The 26611-nt window shown below is 37.2% G+C and overlaps 2 protein-coding genes and 1 pseudogene across 3 annotated transcripts in view; 2 read left to right on the top strand and 1 right to left on the bottom strand.

The window, feature by feature from the left end:
* Positions 1 to 1755: 1755 nt before the first annotated feature.
* Positions 1756 to 5258, top strand: LOC141829200 (metal transporter Nramp6-like). The gene is made up of 4 exons (XM_074716618.1): positions 1756 to 2443; positions 3253 to 3389; positions 3477 to 4129; positions 4508 to 5258. The coding sequence occupies exons 1-4, from the start codon at positions 1788 to 1790 to the stop codon at positions 4745 to 4747; spliced, it is 1686 nt and encodes a 561-aa protein (XP_074572719.1). The 5' UTR covers positions 1756 to 1787; the 3' UTR covers positions 4748 to 5258.
* A 1146-nt stretch (positions 5259 to 6404) lies between these two features.
* Positions 6405 to 7688, top strand: LOC141828801 (uncharacterized; annotated as a pseudogene).
* Positions 7689 to 8504: 816 nt separating this feature from the next.
* LOC141828963 (suppressor of RPS4-RLD 1) overlaps positions 8505 to 26611 on the bottom strand; it is a 29893-nt gene continuing 11786 nt past the window's right edge. The window contains exons 10-23 of one of the 2 annotated variants that reach the window (XM_074716358.1): positions 24572 to 24642; positions 24372 to 24428; positions 22226 to 22334; positions 21675 to 21755; positions 20393 to 20479; positions 18382 to 18588; positions 12418 to 12728; positions 10995 to 11081; positions 10829 to 10928; positions 10471 to 10562; positions 10339 to 10377; positions 10173 to 10263; positions 9105 to 9202; positions 8505 to 9029 (exon numbers count right to left, since the gene is read on the bottom strand). In XM_074716358.1, coding sequence (XP_074572459.1) covers positions 8741 to 9029; positions 9105 to 9202; positions 10173 to 10263; positions 10339 to 10377; positions 10471 to 10562; positions 10829 to 10928; positions 10995 to 11081; positions 12418 to 12728; positions 18382 to 18588; positions 20393 to 20479; positions 21675 to 21755; positions 22226 to 22334; positions 24372 to 24428; positions 24572 to 24642 — 1719 coding nt within the window. In that variant the 3' untranslated portion in view covers positions 8505 to 8740. Of the gene's footprint in view, positions 9030 to 9104; positions 9203 to 10172; positions 10264 to 10338; positions 10378 to 10470; positions 10563 to 10828; positions 10929 to 10994; positions 11082 to 12417; positions 12729 to 18381; positions 18589 to 20392; positions 20480 to 21674; positions 21756 to 22225; positions 22335 to 24371; positions 24429 to 24571; positions 24643 to 26611 lie in introns of those variants that run through there. The other variant, XR_012601861.1, reaches the window with a different exon arrangement.

Genomic DNA, 26611 nt, shown 5'->3' with positions numbered 1-26611 from the left:
GCTCTGGATCTCACTGTTTGCAGCCCATAGAGTTGTCGCCTCCTTCGCCAGCGAGAAAAGGGACCAAGGTGAGATCCTGTTTAATTTGGATTGTTGCTGTTGTGTTGGATTTCTGAATTTGATGGAGTTTACAGATCGATTTGGGAGATCGATAGGTGAAGATTGTGATCGGAGGAATCGCGGCAGAGCATGATTAGGGCTAAGCTAAATGCTAGGGCACGAATCATAAGTTTTCTTTGGATCGGCAGGGAGGAGGAAAGGGAACTGGAATCTGAGTTGTATAAGGGTTCAAACTAAGGTAAGCTTTATTATGGTTAATTGAGTCTGTTTGCTTAGAATTACTATTTTATTAGGTTGCTGATTTATTAGTTTCTTGGATTGATCTATTGGATGGTGATATCATCGTGGGTGTTTGATTCGGTTTAGGGTTGATGTTCTATTAGATTCTTGTTTGGTTGAGATTAGTTCATGGCTGTTGGGATATGTTGATGGATTGAATTTGGTTGTGGAATTGATCTGTTGATGTTGAAATTTTTGGTTTTGTTGGATTGGTTGGTTGATGTTGAATTGGTTGGCATCCGGGTCATTCCAGATGATGCTTCCCAAATGAAGCGCTGATCTTTAAGCATTTCTTATGATGATATAATTCAAGACTTCAAGAATTTGAAGACACGAAGAGTTGATCTTTAAGCATTTCTTAGATAATTATTTACTTTTTATTATAATCTAAATATATTTATTATTTTTTATCAATTTGTTAAAAAAAATTTGGCCCACCCTCGGAAGAATCCTGGTTCCGCCCTTGCTCGACAGTTCAGCATCCTTAAATCCGGTTCCCTTCTGGTGAGGCGATTTGGTTGGTGATACGTCCCTGAGTGGTTCTTAACCGGAACATTGCACAAGCCACGAGTGATTAAGAACGTTAATTTCAAAGTCAAAAGTAAAATTTGGTTTATGTTAGAGATCAAGTGTGCCACTCCATCTGTTTTTCTACACTATCGGGACCTACCGGCCTAACTCTTCGGCCAATTTGAGATTGGCTCTATGCTTCAATGGTTGGGTTGGATTGGGCTCTTGTTGTTCGGCCTGCCGTTTATCCCCGACACGAGTCACATTTTTCAAATTGTACCACTTCAGATTTGTTATATGTCGATTCCAAATCCGATTGATGAAGGATGAGGATTAGGTGTTAGATTGTTAGCATGTCAAATTAGAAATTTGTGGTTTGTCTTTATCATTTAACTCAAAACTGATAACGATCAGTTGACATCGATTCGATTCGCACCTCGCCTTCTTTTTCGCCAGTCCCTTCCTCTTCAGCAGCACCAGCCGTTTCTCTCTGACCAATCGAATCCAATCTCCCTCCCACTAGATTCGCACGCTGTTTTTACCCAAAACGGTATATTATAAACTAACGCTGGATGCGCTGTCCCTCCATTAATCGCCGACGCTTCCTTTCTCCCAGTCTAGAACTTTCCACGCTGGTCGCTGCTCCGCCAATTGGGGGAGTTGTAGAGTTTGGGTACGTATCGTGAGGGTGTGCATTACTTTGACTACCCACGTTCCGGTTTGAGGGGTCCACATAGTCGAACAGTCAAATAGTGGGTAGAGTTGTGGGTGTCGTCGAATGGGATCAGTTTACTCCGGGCACGTGACTTGGACTTGCCTTTTACGGACCTTTTTAACAATTTTATTACGTTAATTACTGGGATTTTTGTAGCTGAGATCCGAGGGCCTTTCAGCATAAAGCCGAGGATCGCGACGCGAAGGCGGCGGCATCGCCGAGGATGAAGTCGACCTCCTCCTCCGGCGCCGGTGATAGCTCAGGCATCGCTTACTTCCCACTTCGCCTCCTCTCTCTGCCTCGCCCTGAGTCGCCGTCGAGCCATGAGGCGGCCGAGGAGAAAGAGGCGAACCCCCTCCTCCCGATCCGATCCAACGGCGATCCGATAGCGAACGGCCACGATGAGGGATCCGAGCGCGCGTACGAAGCCCATGAAAAAGTCCTAATCGCTGAGGATGACGCCGACGATGACGACGGGTCATCGGCGCCGCCTTTCTCGTGGAAGAAACTGTGGCTCTTCACCGGGCCGGGGTTCCTGATGAGCATAGGGTTCCTGGATCCGGGGAATCTGGAAGGGGATCTGCAGGCCGGAGCTATTGCAGGCTATTCTTTGCTCTGGCTGCTGCTGTGGGCGACGGCGATGGGGCTGCTGATCCAGATGCTATCGGCCAGGCTCGGCGTGGCTACCGGGCGGCATCTGGCGGAGCTGTGCCGGGAAGAGTACCCACGCTGGGCGCGGTTGGTGCTCTGGTTCATGGCGGAGGTGGCCATGATCGGGGCGGACATCCAGGAGGTGATTGGGAGCGCCATAGCGATCAAGATATTAAGCCGTGGCATGCTTCCACTCTGGGCAGGAGTTCTTATCACGGCCATGGATTGGTAGGAGCTGAACCGGTTCGTTTAAATTGCTTTGAGCTTCTCTTACTTCTTGCAGCGGCTAAAAGATGTACTTTTTATGTAGGCCAATATGCATTCGTTTACATCTATTAATCTAGCTGACTAGTAACTACCTTGTGTCCAAGAATTGCATAGCTTTGCTAGGATATCTTTTAAATCTATCCTTTTCTCAAACCGATATCAGATGCCACATCTCATTAACTAAACAGCATCATGTTTCCATCAATTTTGAATGGTTCTTTTGGTTTGATAACGTTTCCCAAGTGAAAGTCTAACATTAAATGGCATCTCCTGCGTCACTGTTGATGTTGATGTCAATTAGTCACTAACATCAGTTGTTTTCCTTGTAGCCTCGCGTTTTAAAAATTTCTTCACGCAGGATTTGTGCCAGCTGGGAGCTGATCTTTAAGATTTCTCAGTTAGTACCATTTCTTAAATTTTATCTATTGATTAAATGCAATATATATGAGTTAGGTAGGCTAAGTAATTAGACTTTAAAGTGTTGTCTCCCATCTTCTTTAAACTATAGTGAGCTAGTTGACTTTTTGATAGGATGTTATTTTATTATTTCTGAACTCTAGTTTCATACAGATAGAAGCTTAGATATTAACAGAAAAGGAAATGCACAAGGATATTATATATAACCAATAAAAACAGTGTATGGTTGCAAATAGGTTGAATTAATTCATTTACATTATTGTTTTTTCATCAGTTTACTAGTAGTTCCTGCAGAGAGTTTTTGAATAAATTCATCCCCTCTGTTAATAACCAAGTCAAGACTTTTCTTGTAGCTTCATTTTCCTGTTTTTGGAGAACTATGGTGTGAGGAAACTTGAAGCATTTTTTGCAATTCTGATTACTACAATGGCTTCTTCTTTTGCATGGATTTTCAGAGAAGCCAAGCCTAGTGAAACGGAACTTCTGATTGGTAGAGAATTTTTTTTATGGCTTGTAATTGTTTAATTTTCATCTTGTTACTTCAAGAACATCAGTTTCTCTCGTCTTCTCTTTACAGGTGTTTTAGTTCCAAAACTTGGATCAAAAACAATAAGGGAGGCCGTTGGAGTTGTTGGTTGTGTGATAATGCCACATAATGTCTTCCTGCATTCTGCTCTTGTACAGTCACGAAAGATTGACCCTAACAAGAAAACTCACGTTCGAGAAGCATTAAGATATTACTCAATTGAGTCAACACTAGCCCTAATGGTCTCGTTTTCAATAAATATGTTTGTTACAACAGTTTTTGCAAAGGGATTTTATGGTACTAAAGAAGCAGAAAATATAGGCCTTGAGAATGCAGGGAAATTTCTGCAAGAGAAATATGGGCAAGGACTATTTCCGATTCTCTATATATGGGGAATAGGTTTACTAGCAGCCGGGCAAAGTAGTACAATCACCGGTACATATGCTGGACAGTTTATCATGGGTGGTTTTTTGAATCTACCTTTAAAGAAATGGATCAGGTCATTGATCACTAGAAGCTTTGCCATTGTGCCAACTATTGTGGTTGCTCTATTTTTTGACACATCTGACTCTGCACTAGATGTGCTGAACCAATGGCTTAATGTGCTTCAATCTGTTCAGATCCCATTTGCCCTTATTCCGCTGATCACACTGGTGTCGAAGGAACAAGTTATGGGAATTTTTAAAATTGGCCGTACCACACAAGTAAGTCATGAGCTGCAAACCTCAATTGTAGTTTTTATTCGTTTTTCATTATTTTTCTTGATGCTATGAATTTTCTCGTATTTCATCTATAGGCTGTAACTGCAAATCCATATTCCCAACTTACATTATCATGTTACCTATCATTCAATTTAAAAGCCCAAAAGTGCTGGTACTCATGTTTTTCTAAGAAAATATGTATCATTTGAAGATCTTATAAGCCCTACAGTTTGTATTCCCTCTCAGCTTCTTTCTCATGGATTCACAATCTTTAAGAAGGTCCTGTTGGATCTTCACTATTTCAGTTTAATTCAAGTTTCCTCGTTATATATACATGCAGTAGTAGAAGCTGAGTAATCTATCGAATTGTCTGTGCTGCAGATGCTAACTTGGGTTGTTGCGGCGCTCCTAATAGTTATCAATGGCTATCTATTACTGGAATTCTTCTCTTCTGAAGTTGAAGGTTTGCTGCTAGGCTCTATATTTTCCGCTGCGGTAGTTGTTTACGCGACATTTGTTATTTATCTCATTCTGCATGGTGGTGACTTCTCAACCGAGCTCGCTGCATCAATTCGAAAGCGATTTTGGCATGTAAACAATCAGTTTCCCCCCAACTTGTGAGATATACTGATAGCATTATCAATCAAATCATGTTCAAGGGATCTTCATAGGATTCCTAAAATCGGGAGATGCTATGGTATTCATTTTTTAGCTATTCTGATTATTGAAATCAGAATATGCTGAATAACAGCAAAACTAATGCCATCGAGATAGATCTACCAATACTGTGCCTTGCAATTGCTGATGGATTATGCAACTAATCGATACTATTCCAGAATGGTTTATCTTACAAGACTTTGTTCTTGAAACATGACAATGCTTGACACTCGCAGGTTTTTCCATGAAAGCAGGGTCATATATATATTGCTACTTGAACAGAAAAAGGTTCTCAGTCGGGATCAATAGAGATGTATTCACCACAAAGCTTTTTTTTCTAACATACTTGATGCTAATTAAAGCATTTGAACTGGTGTATCTGCCTTCCCCTTCTCGCTTTGTGCTCTACATAATAAATATAATATTAATGTATATGCTTTAGTACATTTTACAACTGGCGATATGTTGCCGGATGTAGTTTTTCTTGGGAATTATAAGTAATATTCTTCGTGCTTTAAGGTTATCATCATGATTCCATGGTATTTGTTGTATTCCTTAATGATTCCATGATCAAAAGTCAAAATAGCGTCTTGTTTTATTTTAATTTTTTTTATAAAAAGAAATTTTATTTTACTGTGTATAATTAATTTAAATATTCTTTAATAATATTTTGTATTGTTAAGTATTGTTATTTTTCATTTACATTTTGAATCGGTTGTTACAATGTTAATTTTTATTATTTTTATTTATGTTGTAGTATTTATGATTTTATAATTATTAGAATATATCTGATTAATTAATAAATTAGATGAAAAATAATAATATTAAATAAATTGATTTATAAATTAGATGAAAAATAATAATATTGAATAGTATTATAAGATATATACTTGAATAATGGTGGTGAAGTACTCTTTTAGTATAAAAATGGAGATTATATTAGTATATTGAGTTGAGTGTGATTGAAATTGTGAGTTGATTAGAGTGGTTTCTAAGTGGAGTTCGTTACGAAAGAGATAATATTATTTTTTTTCATCGTTATTAATTATAGTTTTTTAATCTTTTTTTCACATATGGTAATATTTAATCGATCGTGTGACTCCATTATAATCAATTAATACTTTTATTGAAGAGAAGAATTTATTAATTTCATAACTTGTTAATAACATAATGATTTAGAAAAAATATACTTTCTTGATTTTTACCCTTAAAGAAAACTTACAAAAACAGTTCATTAATTAACCCTAAAAATATCATCTGACCTATATTCTAGTAATCTCTCTCCAGTCAATAACAAACCAAACAATAAAAAAAAGAACAGTACGCGCACCCGCAGCACGCCACCCAACGCTTCTTCCACACTCGCCTCGACCCCCCGCCCCAGGGCCCGCATCTAATTGGGACTGTCGTCTGGGCCCCACCTTGTCAGCTGACCTCCCTAAACTTCAACGGCCGTTGATGGCGTGGGATCCACATAATGGTCGCATAGGATCCCGGCACCCACCCGAGTTCGTGCGGTGCCTCTGAGAACCCTATTAAGACACGACTTGGGCAACTACAAGATGCGAGTGGCGCATACTAGCCAGCCCCTGCAGGGCGCCGCGTCGATGCGCGCCACGTCATGTCGTGGTGCGCTTGTGTCGGTGGATTCCGTGCGGGAGGAAGGAACAAAGCAACGGGTGCTTCTACTTTGTATTTTATGCGTCCATCATCATGCTTTGCTTCACTCGCTCGCTCAGTGACGACGAAAGCAGAGCGAGCATGGATCGCGGCGCCGCCTTCCTCCTCGCCGTCGCGCTCCACTCCCTCGCTCTCTCCCCCTCCGCCCACGGCCAGTCCCCGGCGTCCTCCCCCGCCGCTTCAACCGCCATCCCCCCGGTTTTCTTCGCCGCCGCCCCTACTACCAAACGCACCGCCCCGGCCGCCCATGCTTCTCCCCCATTCTCGCACATCCGCCTCGCCCCGGCTGCTTCCCCCGCCAGCTCCTTCTCCGCCCGCGTCTCCCCCGCCGCCGCCCCTTCCAAATCCACCTCCGCCCGTCTCGCCCCCGCCCATCCGCCCGCCCCCATCTCCTCCCCTCCCCTCTCGCTGCGTCTCTCCTCCCCTCCCGCCTCGGCACCCGTCGCCTTCACCCCCATCACTGCGCCACCTACCGCCTCTGTCCCCACCAGCTCCCCGCCGGTTCCTCCTCCCGCATTCCCTTCTCCAGCGCCGTCCGCAGCACCGACTCCTGCTGCTGCGCCCCCCGCCGAGGTACCGTCCGCAGCGCCGCCAAAAGCGAGGAAGAGCGCCAGCCCGATCTCATCGCCAGAACTAGCGACCCCGCCCGAGGGAACCACCGCCCCGGCTCCTTCCCCTGGCGATGCTGCGGAAACGGTACGTACTCCACACTGATTGATCAGATCAGATCCGAGCCCTCCGATCCGATCACGACGGCCAGCTGTGTGCCGTTCGTACATCGAACCTCAGACTCCATTTAAATTGAGTTTTTTTGAAACCCTCAAGTCCGATAAGAATAGGAACACCATTTGACCAGAGCCCAAGTTCAACCCAACGAAGCTCTAAAACTGTTCCATGCTCTAATTAGTTTTAACTCTTTGGTGCATTTGTTGCAGAGTGGAGGTTACGCAGTGGGGAAGACGATGAGCTTGGGGCTGTTTCTGAGCATTGTCGCCATCTGGTTCGTCTAGATAAAAGAATGGCATTCTCGTTATAGTCGTCTGTTAGTGTTATTCTATCTGATAGTAGTTGTTTGTTCTTTTCTTTTATAAAGAAAGTCTCCCCTCTCTCTTGAGGATTGGGTTGGCTTAGGAAGGCAGCAGGTCTGCTGCTCGCTTCTTGTGCTGTTGTTCAGTGTGGAGGGGGACATTGTTTTGCTTCGCTACATAATGAGTTTTATCTATTAGTTTTCTGTTTAATTTTGGAATGCAAAAAGGCAACTTGATGTCGAATATATTTATCATACAGAAAACTTCTTCTGTTTCTGAGAAAGCATGTCAAAAGGGCACAACACTCGTTGAAGCATCTATATGCGATCTAAATGCTGAAAGGATCGGAGGAATAATGCTGGGTAGTTAAACCATAAACGTTCTCTCTACAAGAGAGGTCAAGATCTCCATGAAAAGGTTCCAGTGAGAGCTGGGAGAGCTGGGAGATTGAGGGAAAAGAAAAGGGAGACCTTTGTCTTTCTTGTGTGTGAAGTATGACATAAATGACACATCAACTTTGCTTTTCAAAAAGGAAATTCGTGGAGAAAGAGGAAGGAAGAAAGAGGCAAGGCAGTGTGTGTTGGTTTTAAGTAATGGTTTTGGAAAGAGTGAATGTATTAATGCTTGAAAAAAAGAAAATGCTCGAAAAACTATGAAATTGGAACACACATTTATTTCTCACAGGAGGTGAATGACTAATCTGTTTAGGCCACCTTCGATAGTCTGAACCAAACTGTGAGGGAAGGAAGATGCCATTACCAGGTATAAAAAGGAATATCCCCTTAATGAGCCAAAATAAGAATAGCATCTTGGAGGGAAAATAAGCATTGCCAAAACAACTACAATTTTGTAAGACAACACAAACCAGTGAACTTTTATTGGATATGAGATTATTCTCTGTTTAGAAAAAAAAATAAAATTAAACCTTTCTCAATAGTACTATTATACAAATCAAAAAAAGCTCTTAGAATTTAACTGGATTAGAAACCAAGCAACCATGTGGTACAAGTCAGTTTAGATTCTCTAAATGCACAATTTCCAAAACAATAAGCCAGTATCCTACAAGAACAGGGGTTTTTTTTTGGGGAGCAATTGTAGGCATACAAGGCAAACACAATTTTTTTTTAGAAAAATACAATTTTGCAGAACAAAGAAGTGAACACACTGTAATTCATACACACGATATATCCCAGTTAAGTAGTGGAGAGACAGAATAAGGAGATGTTTCAACGATCACAACAAAGCTTTATCAAGCATCATATGAACTTAAAGCGGCAATGACAGAGCCTGTAGTTGCAAATGCCAAAGTAACATCCGGATATTCTTTCCAAGCTGTATTAATTCTGATATTTGAATAAAGCCAAGGTTTAATGGAAGCCGTGAAGGCATCTGGGTTGGGAGATAGAATGGCTTCCCAGTCGATCTGAATGCCTGGAGGAATGCTTCCAGTGAACTCCATGTTGGCTGCAAGTAATAATCCTAGCAATACCACAAAACCAACAACAGCAGAACCCCTTGACAGTGGCATAAAGTTATACCTGCAAATTTTACCATTGTGTATTTATGTAAGGATATCGTCCAAATACAAATTTTATTAAATGTTGTCTTAGTACCAGTAATAAGTCATTCTGAGGATCCCATATCTGACATTTTCCAGTGCACTAACGTCATTTGAGGAATAAACCTCACTGGAGTAAGCAGTGCAGAGGGTCTGCCATAAAAGATTCAGCGAGCATTTACAACCAAGCAAAATTGAAAAGAAGTTCCAGATAAAAAAAAAAAAAGAGTTCAAATAACAGGAACTACTGGCTACTGCTGCATCCAGTGTGCTGAAGAATATTAATAACAGAAAAAGGCAACTCGCTGAATGCAAACTAAGTAAATTCCTAACTATGATTGGAATTGGACTGCAGAGCTGATTGTAGAACATTAAAATCAACCCCATAAGCAGGAATCTTAAATTTCAACATTGATTCATAAGATCTCTGGCTAGCACAAACAAACATGGTGTTCTCTAGGGAAAGCAAAGACAAATGACAAACTAAAAAAAGAAGTGCAAGGTTTCAAAGCAGAAAGAAAATTACGGATGCTAGGTTCACTAAAACTAGAGAACATTGCCAGCACAAAAGTTGGTAGTGTTGAAGCAGGAATACTGGTCAGTATCGGTGAAACCAGACCTTTCACCTAGCGAGAAAATTTAAATAGTATGTGCTGATAGAGTTTCAACTGAATTATTTTCACCGGACCTTTCACCTAGTAGGAAGCTTGAAATAGTATGTGCTGATAGAATATCTACTAAATTATTCAACTTAGGGAGGCTGGTCCACCCTTAAGTTGATTGCACCTGCATTACTGTAGGTTGTGGGGCTATTAAACTAACCATGTGGGAATAACAGGATGCAATACAACTCCGTTCATAATGGGAATAACAGGATGCAATAGTATTCTGGCTCATAGTGGGAATAACAGGACGTAATACACCTCAGGTTCATAGTGGGAATAACAGGACATAATACACCTCTGGTTCATAGTGGAAATGTTTGATAACATTGCCTTGTGGGAAAATCCATATTTATTAGAACACAACTAAACAATGTTAAACGTTAGGAACATGAACATTTTAAATCTTGCATTTACTTCCACAGGAGCCATAAAGAAAGACCTTTGGTCAATCATCATACCTCCCATGCTGCAGCCATTTCCTGGCTGTACTCAGCCCACCTAGGTGGTGTACAAGGTGTACGAATTGCAAAATCATAACCTATCTTATCTCTGCAGAAGAGGTAAAATGAAACCGTATAAGAAAAAAAAAGGTCTAATTTACAAAAAAACAAGATTAGGAACTACATTTGTTGGAGAGTAATCCTTGTCCCTTCAAGGCGCTTCCTGAAAATGGAAAAGGCATAGCAGTTAAATGATGTAGCTACTAACACATCCTAATAAAGGAAAAAAGAACATAATAGCTTGAGACGTCATTACCCCTCAAACAGTGTGCTCTCACAGGTAGTACCCACCCAAAAGCTTTCACCAATTACATTATACAGGTCAGAGCATGATCCTGCATGCATTATCTGTAGGTGATATAGACACTAGATAGTGAAAATGAGCCATGAAAGAGATATAATTCACCAGTTATTACAATATATGAAATCACCAAATACTTGATAACAAAGGGCAAGAGAATTAAACAAGAATGAGGAGTTAATTCAAGAGATCAAAACTTAACACAGCATTTTTTTTCATTGTTCTAGTGAACAGTTATAACCCATACATTAGTCATAATTGAAACTTGCACAAGTCTGAGATCCTAATTGTAGCAAAGGGTTACTGTGCCAACCTTTTGCAGCTTGTCAGGATCTGAGAGATCAATAAATCTATCCTCAGCATTATTCACATATTTCAGATCACGAATAATAGACTTTGCTACATCAAAAGTCCTGTGAAGATGAACCTGTAAGTTGACCCTGCAACTACTGACTTGAGTATCAGATGTTCATTCATACCTCGAGTAATTGGGAAAATAGCGAACAACTTTGGCTTGCCCAAGAAGCATTGGCGTGTGAGAGCCAAATCCAGAATTAAATTCTTCACTGTTTTTTAAAATCAGGGAAAGAAAAAAAAAACTCAATGTTATCTCTTCAGAACATATTCACTAAAAATATTATCACAATCAGACGATATTGATAATAGCTTCGCAATTGAGCTTATAAAATAAACAATAAATTAGAAACCATTGCAACAGAATACCAAATACAAAATTTGACAATTTATGAATGAAACATTCACAAGGGAAACTGCCAGCTGTCAGTAATCTCCATGACCTATACAATGAGGCAAGGTTTAAAATATCGAGCCGTGCCGGAGTTTCGGTCTTGGACCGGAACGATACAGTTTCGGTACCGTATCGTACCGTGCCGATATAGTTTCGGTATTTTTAAAATATAAAATATATTAATTAAAATAAAAAAATTAATCTAAATATTTAAAAATAAAAAATAAAATTTTTTGATAATTTTATAAGTTTTAATAGGGCCTAATAAATTTTTTTGATAATTTTATAGGTTTTAATAGGGCCTATTTAAATTATCCCGAATTATAACTTTGAACTATAGCTAGGAGTTGATTATTAAAATCTAATTAATACCTAAGTTTAAAAAAAAAAAAAAAAAAAAACTCGCGATCGCGCGATCGCGGCACGCCGACGCGGACGCGGACGCCGGACTGTCGCGGGGCCCCGGCGGCATCGCCGGCTCCGGGCGACGCCTCCGGCGGCGTCGCCGGCCCCGGGCGGCGCCTCCGGCGGCGTTGCCGGCCCCGGGCGGCGCCTCCGGCGGCGTTGCCGGCCCCGGGCGGCGCCTCGCGGCGTCGCCGAGGCTCGCGACGCCTCAGGAGTGTCGCCGAGGCTGCGCGACGCAGCTGGAGGTTCCGCCCGGAGCCGGCGACGCCGCCGGAGATGCCGCCCGGCCGGAATTCATGTGCCGGCGCTGTGCCGGTGCCGGTGCCGCGTCGGAACGAGATTTTTCGTGCGTATCGGGCGATACGGCACGAAATTTCAAACCTTGCAATGAGGTATGTCAGTAATATGCTATGTTGTCCTGCATCTATATAATATAGACAACTCATTTGCCTGAAAGATGGCTTAAGGCATTTCTCATTATATGTGCCCACTATCCTTGGAACTCTTTACTAAAATGAAATATTTGCATTGTGCAGTTATAATTAAAGCATAGAATATGAGAAAAAAAAACTTTAGTGAATGGTGCAGAAGTGTTAAATTGAAGAAAAACAATTTTAAAGAACATAATCAGAAGGAATAAGGCTCTTCCAATCTATATTTTATAACATACTGTATCATAATTACTCCCACAAAAAAAAATCAAGTCAATTAAAAAAAAAGGATCAAGAAAAAAGAAGACGACCAATTACCTTAGCTTATTTATCCAGACAACAGGATCACAAGGTTCAGAGATTTGCCTCCATTTGACAGCAATAGAGTACACATCATGCCAGGAAAGATGACGACCAGAAGCAGATCGTTCTTCATTTGAACTATGCAATGTTGAACTTTCTGATAAACCAGTAGTGCTACAGCACACACCACCTCTATTTTGACTCACCATACTGATTCTTTCCTTTTTTCTATTGCGTTTACCATTTTTATTTGTATGTCGAAGAAAGCGCCAATACTTGGCCACCTTCTGAGCAATCTCAATAGCCGCTAACCCAGCCATACGATACTGAAAAGATTGTAAAACATTTAAATTGTAATTAGTAAAATATCCAAGAAAGACAAGCATAAGCAAAGATATATTAACCGTGTAAAGGTGCATATAGGTCTCAATATTGATCATGAGGCAAAAAATTAGGTATTTCATATTCAGAACTCACAAGTCACAAACCTTAAAAGATTTAACGTCCAATTTCCTGAGAATTATTGCAAGGGCAAAGATTTGAAATCTAAATCCGAACCAGAGTTTTAATGATCATCTGGAACCAGTAGTGAACCAAAGGTGGAGGGAAGGAGATGAAGAGGAAGGGAGGGGCGGTGGAATAGTGGGGGATAGAGTATCATTCTATCCCAAAGTTTTGATTCCTTGCTTAAATGTTATGATTTTGGTTCTATTTTATAATGACAATTAGGGCTTCAACACATTTTAACATGCACTTAAGCATACAAAGATAAATTTAGATGTGCTTTATTATTTTAATACTCAAAATAAGACTGAATAAATTAGAAAATGAATTGAAATTTTTACCAATACTAGACAAGTTTGTTCACCGTGTGTTAAGCATCTAAATTTTAGCCATTAGTTCTCTTTTATTCTGTTGCTAATTTTCTACTTTTAATAAAATTATATCAATTAGTAATTGAATTAAGAACGGTTTTACTCATTATAGTGATGAATTCATGTAAGTTTTACTCTATTTCTTCCAATTTAGTTGTTTCCTTAACAAAACAAAATTGTAGCAAATAGATAGCCAATTGGATTAGAATCATAGAAAAAAGATAATAAACAAATTCTTCTTGATGCTTGCTAAAGTGTGTCAAGGCATGCCAAGTGCCAGCACAGTCAACATAGGTGGCTCATGCGAGATTACACATGGTAATCAATATTATATTTTGAAAAACTACTAGAATGGTGCATTTTGATTGTGCCGCCAAGCATGATAAGGTATTTCAGTCACGCATCTCTGAAATACACAAATTTTAGTCTATACTTACTGAAGTCATTGTAGGCTTGAACATATAAGAATCTAAAATAGAAAGGGTGTAAAAGTGATACACTAGAAGGAACATCAATCACACATAGAAAAGAAAAACACACAGGAAGAGGAACATTGTTAAATTCAAAGATGAGGAATTATAGTCAGTTCAAAACCTTAGAGTGTCGGAGTTTCAGTTTTTGACAAAAACGATATTATTTCGGTATTGTATTGGCATTCTAGCATATGATGCCAATGGCAAATTAGAGATTGAAAATAGAAAGAAATAGAGAAAAAAAGAGAAGATAGTCATATACCTAAGGGCTTTGTCTCATTTTGAATGGTACAATTATGTTGGGCCACATGCTACAAAATTAATAAATATTATTTTAATTCATCCTGACCCATGTTGTAGTATGTCAAGGGGTGTCAAGTGTCACGATGACATGGTATTTATCAACATGACTGATAGAACAACATAGGAGAGATTACATGTGTCATGTAATAATGTAATTAAATTTTGATAATTTATCTAAATGATATGTTTTTTATTGCATCATCTAACAACAGTACAAAATTTCAAACCAGGGTCTGTATTGAAAACTCAATTTAAACAAAATTGAAAACAAATTAAAATATGATAGAAAAGAAATCAATCTTATATATAACTGAACTCAATCGAACTTGGAACGCATCACACCTATTCTATAAAAAAATTTAGACTCTATTGACTATCACTATTCTCTAAACAATATAAAAAGCTTCCTCAATTAACTTATTCTCTTAGACAAAAAGATCTATCAAAATTAACTTCCATAAAGTCTAACTTTTAAAAAACAAATTCCTAATTAACATTATTCTTCCCCGCCAAGGAGAATGTGACTCGAAGCAAATTGTCAACATCTTTCTTTAGCAATCCTTTCTAAGTATAAAGAACAATTGTTTCACTATCTTTATTCAACATGATTTCTTCATTATCTTTCCTTGCTTGTTTGTTCTAATAAGTCAGGCAATCTTGTTTCTCATTATGGTTTTTCAAGACTTTATTGACATAATCCTTATTAGTTTCTTCTTAAGAAGAGGAATTGCATGACTAATTACGAAGTGAAAAATAGTGTTTGCAACTCCACAATAGTCATGGGATATGAAAACAAAAGTCAAGAGGATGAGAACATTGGAATTAAAACTAAAAAAGTGGCATATAACAAAGTCAACATGTAAAGATAGAAGCTCAAGTGTCTCTTGCTAAATTTGCAAATCCACTAATTTAAATATTGAACTAATACTTATATAAGTTAGTATGTTAAGTACACATGCATTAAAATCAACTTATTATGTTGATATGAGACAATTAAAGCTCAAAAATATAAGAAGATATATCATATTACTACACGCTTATAAATTATAGTAATGATTTAAAAAAAAGGATAATCCGGTGCACAAAACTCTCCCTCAATGCGGAGTCCCGAGGAAGGGTCTATAATGCGCAGTCTTACCCTGCTTTGCAAGAGGTTATTTCCAAGACTCAAACCCGTGACCTCTAGGTTATACGATAGCAACTTTACCATTGCACCAAGGCTCCCATTCAACTTTATTGTTACTATATAAATTATAGTAATGATTACTTAGTATAATTTCTTTTTTAGTATAACATGTGACTCTCATATCACTCAATTAAATGACTTGATTCTTGTCTAAATGCAGAATAATGAGACTATACGTGAGGATTCATGTGTGTGTGAAGAGCAATATAAATGCATTCTTCCTATGAATCTAATCCTCCAAATGGGTATTTGATTTAATACCCCTCACTCAAATAAATGTCTCATGGACAAAGAGCAATGCTATTTTTTTCCCATCATATGAATCTAAGCATATCATCAAGTAATGATGTTTATAAAGTAAAGTAATACAATAAACAAAACTGAAGATTTATTTTTCTGAATAATGATTTTAAGCTATAGATTAAAATATGATATTAAACTCGCACAAAAATAAAGAGATTATAGATTATGGTATCCTTTTTTTATAAATAGGGTATACCAATATGCAAGGATTTTATGGAAAAAAAATTAAATAAATGAAAAAAAAATTATACTAACTAATTAAGTGAAAGTAATTTTCAAAGAGATTGTGATTATACCAAGTTTATGCAAGTCTATCTATTGTTAGTTGTCACTGTCTGACCTTGATCAAATGACAGAAATTGGATGAGTTCTTAGTAGTTCTGTTTATAATGAATTTGGATAGGAACCCAATTGTCAAGTACCAAATCCAGGCTCACTATTTACTGAAGTCTTGGATTGGACTAATTGTTGCACGAGATCGCAAAGAGGGTTGGGCAGTGGAATGATGTTGTTTGTCCTCTGGATTATCTGTATGAAGCAGCCAAATCAATATAGGACTTAGTCGCCCCGACAGAAATCTTTGGCCTTCCTGCGGCTGCTCTGTGATGAAAGAAATAGATCTCCTTTCGTGTGTGGTTCCGATGGGGCAGCAAGATTGGCATGCAGGAAAGGCTTCAATAGGTTTTATTGTCCTCTGAGAGTGATGTCAATCCAGCAATCTAAAGCAAACTAAGAGGGAGATCATGAGTATCTATAGTAGGCGATATGGATTTTGGGGTTGCTGAAAGAAGGCATGTTCCAAGTCTCACTGTTGATTGTAGCTCAGGCTCTGAGGTCCACAGAGGCAAGTCCATAGTTTCTGGAGCAAACAAAGAAGCAAGAGGAAGCCTGTTTGTTGCATGTTCGCACAAGGGTAAGATCTTCTGTGGAAGAAGTAGAGATAGAGATTCACTCCTTTCTAGGGATCTCCTCAATGCAGAGCTCACAAATGGTAGCAGCAAGGAGATTGTCAAAGACTAGTAGGATGCTATTTGCCAATGTGCACAGGAAGCAAGATAATCTATGTGCTCTAGTGTTGGAAGGCAAAGCCCAATGTTTGACAAACTAATTTGAGAAACTAACTGGAGCAGGGTTGTTGCCAGTTTAAGGACTGAATATGCTAATTATTAAACAGTGGGAGTCATGGAGAGGGAACCATATAGTGGGTGTTGGTCCAGAATAGGGGCTTGCCTTACAGACTCTAATGGCAGAATCAGATATCTTAGGTGACCAAGAGTTGCCGATAGTAGGATCAGGTGGAAGACGTACAAGGGGGTGTGATATGTGTGGAGGTTATGGATGTGTATCGATCAAGAAGATAATGGTGGAAGCAAAAGAAGAGGGACGATGGATGAAGCTTACCAACAAAGCACAAGAGAACGTTGAAAAATATCACACCAAATTAGGAATTATGAAATTCGACTATAATACCACTTGATGCAGCACCAAGAATAACAAATATCACATAGAGAAAAAAAAGTCATGAAGAGGAAAACTATGACCTTAAAAGATTTCGCCCCAAACACAATTGAAAATAAGCAAAATATTTTAGGAAAGCAATAATTCTATACCTTAAAAGTCAATCAAACTTTTAACACAGGTTTGTTGAAAACTTGTTTGTTTGTGGAAAATATTTGTAAGGGGAATTTTTCTGAAAAAAAATCAATTATTTTCTGCATTTAGTTTCCTGTGTTTGATGTAGTCGCAGGAAAATATGTTTTCCTTCTCAAGGTTAGACCGATTGAGCACACTGGCTCAATCAGGCCTGCCCAGTCAGATTGGTCAACACATATGACCCACCCAGACTGGCCAGTTCATTCAAATTGGCCGGCTCACATGGACCGATCAACCCATTCAAATAGCATGGATTGCCCAGATGAATGGCCTACCCAATTGCAGTTGAACATGATTTCCTATTGCACCAAACGTTGGAAAAATTGGAGAAAAATATCTTTCTGAAATATTTACCATGAAACAATGAAGCATAAATATCCTATCCTCTAAACAAGATCATTACCAAAACTAAAACTATCATTATTAACTTATTTTCATAGAAGAATCTATCAAAAAATAAATTCCAAATAAACCAAGGAATTCTTATAGAACACACTAACAATGTAAGATCAATATCCTAACTTTTATGTTCAGTGGATTGCTAAAATTTTTAAACATACTCAAAAAAACCAAAGAAACACACTAGGATTTGAAGGAGCTTTTAACATTCTAAGGGCTTCAACAAAAATCATGGTATGATTTTCAGAAAGTGGATGATGAAATTAAGCTTCTCAATAGATAAAATAAGTTTATTAATCAATATATTTTAATTCCAGCAGCTTATGACATCTACTATCCTGAAAATCATAAGGAATTTCATTCAAATCATCATTTCAATCAATTTATTGTCAAGTGAGAGAATGATGTGGCAAAGTTTTAGAACTCGCAAAAGAATCTAGACAAATATTTTAAAGAAAAGAGTCAAAGGAAAACTGCAATACTAAAAATCAATATACACAAGTTACTTTACATCTAGGTTTTACACAGAACTCAACATGTCAAAAAATCAACATAGTTAATACCAAATGGTAAGAACTTGAGGATTATTGTAATACAATATACACATACAAATTAATCAATGAAATGAGTGCATAACTAGGGTATAACTTTTTGCCAGGAAAAATATCATGCGAAATGGCATTAAATTTAACAGAAAACTAAAAGCCAACTGCAAAACTGAAAACCAGGCAAGTAGGACTTAGGTAGATGTCAAGGAATGTAAACTTTTAAGTAATTTATCAATCACCTGCCGTCTATTTGACAAGAATCCTGCACAGCTATATTGCATTTTCTGGCCAAGAACATCTGCTGCTTGTAGAAGAACATGTTTATGTTTTGTCACAACAAAGTCTTGCTTCTTAAGCCGCCCTTTTTTCAAAGATTCTTTCAGGAGCGGTTGCCGAAATACTCTCTCACATACATAGTGCGGATGCTGCCTTTTACACCAGTACTCCTGTATAAAAGTCATAATGACCAATTGAATTAATTACAACAACTACGTTTGCATTAAGCTGTGCATCAAAACAGACCACTATAACAGTAAAGGGAAACTTTCATATGATTTATGTCTTGCCTCGAAATTTCCTTTATCGCATAACAATTACTGAATTAATACAAAAGTGAATGTCACAGTGTTTAATTAATGTACTGCAAAAGCAAAAGAAACTTGAGCATAATTGGTAATAAGCATACACGCACTATGCAAAGTTTCATAGACTAGCACAGGCATTAGCATCAATCAGTACACGAGACATTAGAAACCAGGGCGTTGCTATGAAGTATGAATAATAAAGATAAACAATCACAGATCGTAAGACTCACTGCTGTCAATTTAATAATCCTAAGAAACAAGACAAAAATAAGCTAAAATTCTAAGCATTAATGAGTTCAAGCTCAACTCATTCAGAACTTCATGCAAAATATGCAAAGCATTATCAAAGATATAACTACAAGCATTGCGATGAGAGAAGTCACTGAATTAAACTAGGACCATTATTAAAACGTACAAAAGGGACCATTTACTTCAAATCACTAAATGATGCTTCAACATGATGAGCTGCTCAGGATGTTGCAAGTTGCAAATATTTCTTTTGTCATCAAGGAAATAGAAGTCTATATCAGTTATTTTTCCTCAGAACCAACTTATAGTTTAAAAAAATATATACTAAAAAATGATACCCAACCCTTGACGTACAAAGATTCAATGCCATTATTCTCAAACAACTAGAAGCTGAGCCTTCTGTCGACCATGTTGAGTAGTGATATGCAGCCATCAAAGCATGTTAGACAAGGGATGGCATTGCATATGTGATATGTGGTCCCTTTAGGAGGTTTGGGTGCTTATGCAAGCTAATTGGGTACCTGTGCGGGCTAGGAAAAAAGGGGGGGAAATGGTTTGAATCCATTTGATGATCAACATCTTAATAAGGACTATTGTGATGATTTTTCTACATAAAAATACTAATTCTTGTGATGATGAACCACTAAATTAAGTTTTGATGTAGTAGCATGTAACTTGCAACTGCAAACATAAAAAATTGTTTTCAACTGATAAATATTTTAGATATTAATAATATGCATGTTTGATCTATCCAACATTGTTATATTGTGTGTTTTATATTGTATGATTAACATATATATTTTTATATGTGAAGTTATGAATTAGATAAAATTTAGTCGACATTTCGTATATATGCTATCGATATAAATATTTTTAATATTTCTTTTTAGATATATGCATTATTGTGGATGATTGCCTGCTACCTCGAAATGCCTATTAAAACCTGGATGTTGAGTATCAAGAAACTCAACTGACCAAAAATAATTTCTCGCCAAATGACTCCACTTCTAGAATCTTAACAAATCAAGATAACTTTAATTCTAAAATCATCATATCTTGTTTATAGATAAAGTAAACTGATAGTAATTCTCTAATTGACATGTATAGTACCGAATACCATTAGAGTGATTTTAGAAAAGAAAAAGAGGAAAAGTTAAAATAGTGTTATATACTCAGTCAAGTATTTCTTATTTCACTTCCATATACAAGTGGAAAGGATTGATCAATTACATCTTTTTGTGTATAGTTAACATGGACTCCTAAACAGCATACCAAGGATAAAGGTTATTTTCTATGAAATAATTAAATAAAAGGGAGTTAATCAACATGAAAATGAATGATAATTCAATATAGTGTAGCAATAGAAATCTTTGAATAATCAAGACTGATTTGAAGTAATTAAGTGAGAGCATACTACCTTGAAAAGTGGATCAATATCACCATCAATATCGAACCAACAAAATTCACTGTTGACCTTTGAAGCTGTGTACAGAGCGACTTCTTTCTACAGAATTGAGGGAAACCAAAAGTGAAGAAAAATGCAAAACAGCAAACTAGCAACTTTCATGCCAAAACGGTACAATTGCATATACAAGTTGAGGATTCTGTGGGTTAAATCAATCAGTTAAAGGATATATCTTCTTTTCATTTGACATGGATTCTGCAAAACAATAATAGCACAGAGCCAAATCAATCGGTTTAACACAGACAAGATTTTTTTCCCTTTCTATTACTGGATGTTCTAGCATTTTGATACCCTTGTAGATACAGTGGCTTAGAGGTAATGCATGTGAATCGGATAGGAAAGAATTTTATAGACATGGAAGCAAATCCTTAGAAAACACAATAAGTACTCAGTCAGACCCAATTCTGATTTGAATGTATGAAGGTTCAAGTTCTCAAGCTACACTGAGGTTTTTTATTCAAAGAATTAGGTTCCTTGGTCCAGTAATTATCAAACTCATAAGTTCTCTCACCCATTCATAAAGGGTGAAAGATTGCGTGGAAATCACAAACCTAAATAAAATAAATGTTATTTGTGACCACCCAGCCATCCCACTTACATGATGCTTTTGTTATCTGGTATCTTTGGGAGGCCTAAAATCTGGAATCAAGGCACTCAAAAAGTAAGAATTTTAGGTGTCATAAAGAGAAAAACAGGATCATCCCTTCTTAAGAAAGATCCTACAGCAATCAAAGAGTTGAGCCACTTACACCCGATTCTTCCATAATGGAAGGAATTTAAGAGGGACCCTTAAACACTTTTGTAATTTTCAAACTGATAAACCAACCAGCTTATAACCACAGATACTCCTTAGGCAAGTACAGGCACAGAATGCACTTGTGAAATATTAGGCATTGTTTTTGTATGACTAGCAACAGTACTGTGGCAAATCATATATTAGCACAGAATAGACACAGGAAACATGTTTCATAAGAAGTGTAGAACAAAAGTAAGATAATAGATATCTAATGAAAAATCAACAAACTGTGAACGCCAAAAAGAAAGTTTTACTGAAAAATGATGGGATATGGAATACGCTATGCAGAAATTTTCATTCAGTTGATTTAAAATTTTAGAAGTTAAGAAAAGAATCAATTGGGATATGAGGCTGTCAAATTGTGTTGATATGCATCTAGTAAAGTTAGAAATACCGTGCACAAAGAATGGTAGGAAAACGCCAATATTCATGACTTACCTGGTAAAAAGCCAAACATTGCAATACAAACTTATCCAATGAATCAAGTTCTAAATCCAAAACAGCATCATAGTCCTTCACCTGAAATGTTAAAATAATAGAAATCTAAGAGAGAGTGTACTCAAAGGAGCATGTACAATACAACTTGGTAAAACGATACTCAGGGATTTTGTTCAAGACCATATGATTTAGATGCTACAATGAACACGTGATCACATCACAATTTTAACCACAAGACATAGCTAGTGTCAACAAATTCTCTTACTCTGAGAAAAGCCTCAAATAATTGAAGTTCTTAACTCTCAATAACTTCCAGAAAAATATCTTAACAAGAGGGACTAGTTTCAAACCCAAAAATAGTTAATTGCTGAGGAATTTAGCATCATATTGAAATGTTCTATGAAATAAATTTATTAAGGCATCAGCTGCTAAGATGTTTATTGTGGCATAAGCTAAATAAAAGAATCAGAACCACTTGCTTCTTTACACAGGTCAGAAACTATTATAGCGTTAAAGATCTGTTAAATCTAAAAGAAGATAAGATAAAGCACCGCATCTCCATATTCTCCAGTAGCGTGATAGCATGAAGCACGAAGGTATAAACACTCTAGATTTGAGCTGTCAATGCTGAGTCCAACAGACAAATCTTTTATTGCCATCCTGTGACAATGTAAGCAAACAGCTGAGCAGCAATTTAACAATGAACAGACTAACTGGGAACTTTGTGCAAGGAACCTATTTCAATCCCTATTTCTAGATGAAATGAAATCTTATCTATTGCAATGTACATTCTACACTTCCAAATCTACTAGGAAATGTATTTCTGATATCATATACTAGAAGCTCCAGTTATGCAAAAATAACTAATGTTGAAAAATGAATTCGAGCAACACGTTTTATAAAAGCTCCTATTGATTCTCACTTCAGTGTGTGTATGGTTTCAATTCTCGAGCCATACTAAGGTTTTGGTCCTGGACCAGAACGATACAGTTTGATACCATATCGTGTTGTACCAATATAGTTTCGATATTTTTAAAATATAAAATATATTAATTAAAAATAAAAAAAATTAATTTAAATATTTAAAAATAAAAAATAATTATATATATATATATATATAATCAATAGAATAATTTTATTAGGCTTTAATTAAACCTATTTAAATTATCTCAATCATAACTAGGAGTTGATTAAAATTATTAACCTAATTAAACCTAAGTTAACCTTATCTTTTCCGCACCACCACGACCGCAGACACCCCGCAGCCCGTGTGTGCCTCCAGACGCGTCGTCGGTCCCGCACGACACCTTCGGACACATCATGCATCGGTACTGCTTGTGCCAGTGTCGGTCCACGGACGGAACGAGATGTTTCGCTTATATCGGACAAAACAGCTCGAGATTTTAATCTATGTTTCAGTGTATGGTTCTAGCATCAAATATATTAAACTCATTATAATAAAGAGATTTAACTGATCTATACAAGGCATTGATTGTCCAAAAGTAATAAAAACTGAGTAACAATTGAGAGTAAGTATATACGTTGCAATTACACTATTTGATTCCTTAATGCTTATAAGTACAGATATTTGCAATTGTAGTAATTTGACCACAATCTTTAGTTCAACAAAGGGAAAAGATAGTTTAATTTAATACACGTATATGTTTTACACAAAATGTTTTACTTATTCAATTATGCTATAGAAAGAATTGGACATAATTATAGCGTCTGGATGCCTATAAATGCAATTTCCACATGTGAATATAGTTACTTGAAAGATTGAAAAGCCAGTCAATTACAGATCTTCTATTTGCATAATCATATATTTCAGAAGGATGGATGCTCAACTTAGTATACATTCTAGTCTTACACGATGTTTTATTTAATAAAATTGTTCATATTTCAAGTTATATTTTATTAAAAAAAAGGCATGTTCTAGATTATCACTTTATGAACTCTAACAAAAAAATATCCCTTTAGCAAAACATTTTCATACTGTTTTAGCAAAATTCTATAAGTTGATTGATTTCAGTTCATTAGGCCTAAGCAACTAATGATCTAATGATCATTTTATTACGCTCTTTGTTTCATAATCATCATTGAAAAACTGACATGATGCTATGCAAATTAACATATATTAGCTGATTAGCTTAATGATAAATGGCATATTTATCTAAAATAGTTCTTAGAAAATTATGCTGACCATGTTTTCCTGAGGGGGAAACTACAGTCACATGCTAAATGAATTGAACTAAAAAAAATTTTTTGGTGTGTGTCAAATGTGTGATTTCATTGCAGAATGGATTTGCTTATTCAGTTTCATTAAAATAAAAAAATTTGCCAAAACTCCAGGGACAGGGTGAAAAAAAAAATGTTGGTGAAGATTTTTTGCTCTCAAAGATATGATTTCTTTTACCACTATATAAGACATATATAACTTTCATCATTATGCAATGGCAAATCTCAAAGCCCCAACATCATAGCAGGAAAAACTGAGACATACTAAACCCAAGATATTTGCAAGAATTCTTATGGAATTCGCTTTTAGGATGTCTATGAAGCATCAAGTTTAGAGCGATGTTAAATGATAAAACTTTGGAATTATCCTACCACCATGACATGAAACAATCTTATGTTATTCTTATTTCACAACAAAAAGCTAATGATAAACAATATAGATAATAAATACCCTGTTACCTATGTTGTCCTGTCCCATGATGAAGCAAACCACGGAGGTGATAAGCTTTGGCAAACCTGATGAACATCAAGAAAGTATGAACAGCATGTTAGAAAAAGAAGAAATATACTTACTAGTGATCTAGAGGTCCATCATACTAAATCTAGCCTCTAGGTCAATACTCATATATATAAATGATTTGCAATAGCACACAATGTACCTCTCATCAACAGCCAGAAGTTTTTCGATACAATGCAGGGACTTTTCTGTATTAGCCAAATCCAGGTAAAACTGCCAAGTACAAGACGCTATTATCAAAATAAATAAATAAATAAAATAACAATCACAAGCAATGTTAAATGAACTGTTTATAAAGAAAAATAGTCATTTCCAAGCAAACAGTGTATACCTGACCTTTCTGACCAAACAGTAAAATATGTTCCATTCAACTTATTTGATTAAAAAAAGAATTAATACAACAACTAATTGTACATATGAGACCCATCACTTCACGTCATGCATAGAAATATGTGTAACACTTTAAAGCGGTAATGCTGCTTATGGTAGTGTTTGGTCATTATTTAGAATTTAAACCAGTGCTGTAATAAGAAATGCAGTGGAAAGGAAAAGAATATGAAGCAGCAAAATCATTCACACACAATTACATCATGAGCATCTGGGAGTTGGGAACAGGATGACTAACTAATTATTGTAATTCCAACCATGATTTAATGATTTATTCCATGCCAGCTAGTATGGGTGAAACATTTCCTTCTTGTTCTGTCCGCCGACGTGCACACTGAATAGCTTGGCACCACTGTCTCCCCAAGTCTTCCACAAGTCTTCTGTGGACACTAAAGCTTCTCGTGAGCACCTTCAGTAATATCTTCCACATGCACCTTCAGTGATGTAGTCTCTTTTGTCTCGCTAAGCCATCTTGCAAGCACCTAGGGGTGGGAAAAAATACCGAATTTTCGGTATACCGCACATACCATATCGATATTTACCGTCTATATCAAAAATTTCGGTATACCGAAAATTTCGGTACGGTATAATACCGTACCGAATTTTTCGGTATCGGTAACGGTACGAAATTATTATTGTTCGGTATTTCGGTATAGCAACATTTTCGGTATAATACCGTACCGAAATTATCAGTATACCAAAATTTTCAGTATTTTCGGTGTAATATACTGAAAATTCGGTATTTCGGTATATTGAAAATACCGAAATTCCGGTATACCGAATTTTCGGTATGGTAACGGTATAGATTTTTTTATGCCGAAATTTTCGGTACGGTATACGGTATCGTATGAAAAATTCGGTATACCGTACCGATCTAGCCCTACAAGCACCTTCATTGCTTCTTCCTCCGCATCGCAATCTCACTCCATCAGCTCCTACTCTGCATTGAACCCCCCACCTCCTCCGCACTTAAATCGTAACATGATAGGTAAGCTTCTTCATCTTCTACTCCTCTTCTTTCTCTTCCTCTAACCATGGTTTAAAATTTTGACCCGTATCAGAGTTTTGGTTTATGACCGAAACAATACAATTTCGATGTCGTGTTGTGCCAATATAGTTTCGATATTTTATAAATATAAAAATTAAAAATATTTTTTTAAAAAAAAATAACCTAAATATTAAAAAATAAAAATACAAAATAAATATTTTTTTTTAAATGCGAGCTGCAGGATCGCTGAACCTCAGTGACCTCGGGGAGGTCACTGTGGAATCGCAACAACCTCCACAACCCCACGAAGGTCACCGTGGGATTGCGGTAACCTCTGTGACCACCGCAAGTAGGGGTGGGAAAAAATACCAAATTTTCGGTATACCGCGCATACCATATCGATATTTACCGTCTATATCGAAAATTTCGGTATACCGAAAATTTCGGTACGGTATAATACCGTACCGAATTTTTCGGTATCGGTAACGGTACGAAATTATTATTGTTCGGTATTTCGGTATAGCAACATTTTCGGTATAATACCGTACCGAAATTATCAGTATACCAAAATTTTCAGTATTTTCGGTGTAATATACTGAAAATTCGGTATTTCGGTATTTCGGTATATTGAAAATACCGAAATTCCGGTATACCGAATTTTCGGTATGGTAACGGTATAGATTTTTTTATGCCGAAATTTTCGGTACAGTATACGGTATCGTATGCAAAATTCGGTATACCGTACCGATCCAGCCCTAACCGCGAGATTGCGGGGCCTCTGCGGGTCGCAACAACATGTGGTGTTGG

This window comes from Curcuma longa, chromosome 5 (assembly GCF_044706935.1).
Source record: "Curcuma longa cultivar G26 ecotype Majalengka, Jawa Barat chromosome 5, ITB_CL_G26_1.1, whole genome shotgun sequence".
Classification (NCBI taxonomy): Eukaryota; Viridiplantae; Streptophyta; class Magnoliopsida; order Zingiberales; family Zingiberaceae; genus Curcuma; species Curcuma longa.
The sequence above is the reverse complement of the archived record's forward strand: the minus strand, read 5'-3'. Positions and strand labels throughout refer to the sequence as shown.

What these genes read in the sequence shown, in the direction of transcription:
- LOC141829200 (XM_074716618.1), top strand. Translation starts at nt 1,788, where the DNA reads ATGAAGTCGACCTCCTCCTCCGGCGCCGGTGATAGCTCAGGCATCGCT. An exon ending in CTTATCACGGCCATGGATTG is followed by an intron (nt 2,444 to 3,252) that starts GTAGGAGCTGAA and finishes CTTTTCTTGTAG; the next exon opens with CTTCATTTTCCTGTTTTTGG. An exon ending in AAATTGGCCGTACCACACAA is followed by an intron (nt 4,130 to 4,507) that starts GTAAGTCATGAG and finishes TCTGTGCTGCAG; the next exon opens with ATGCTAACTTGGGTTGTTGC.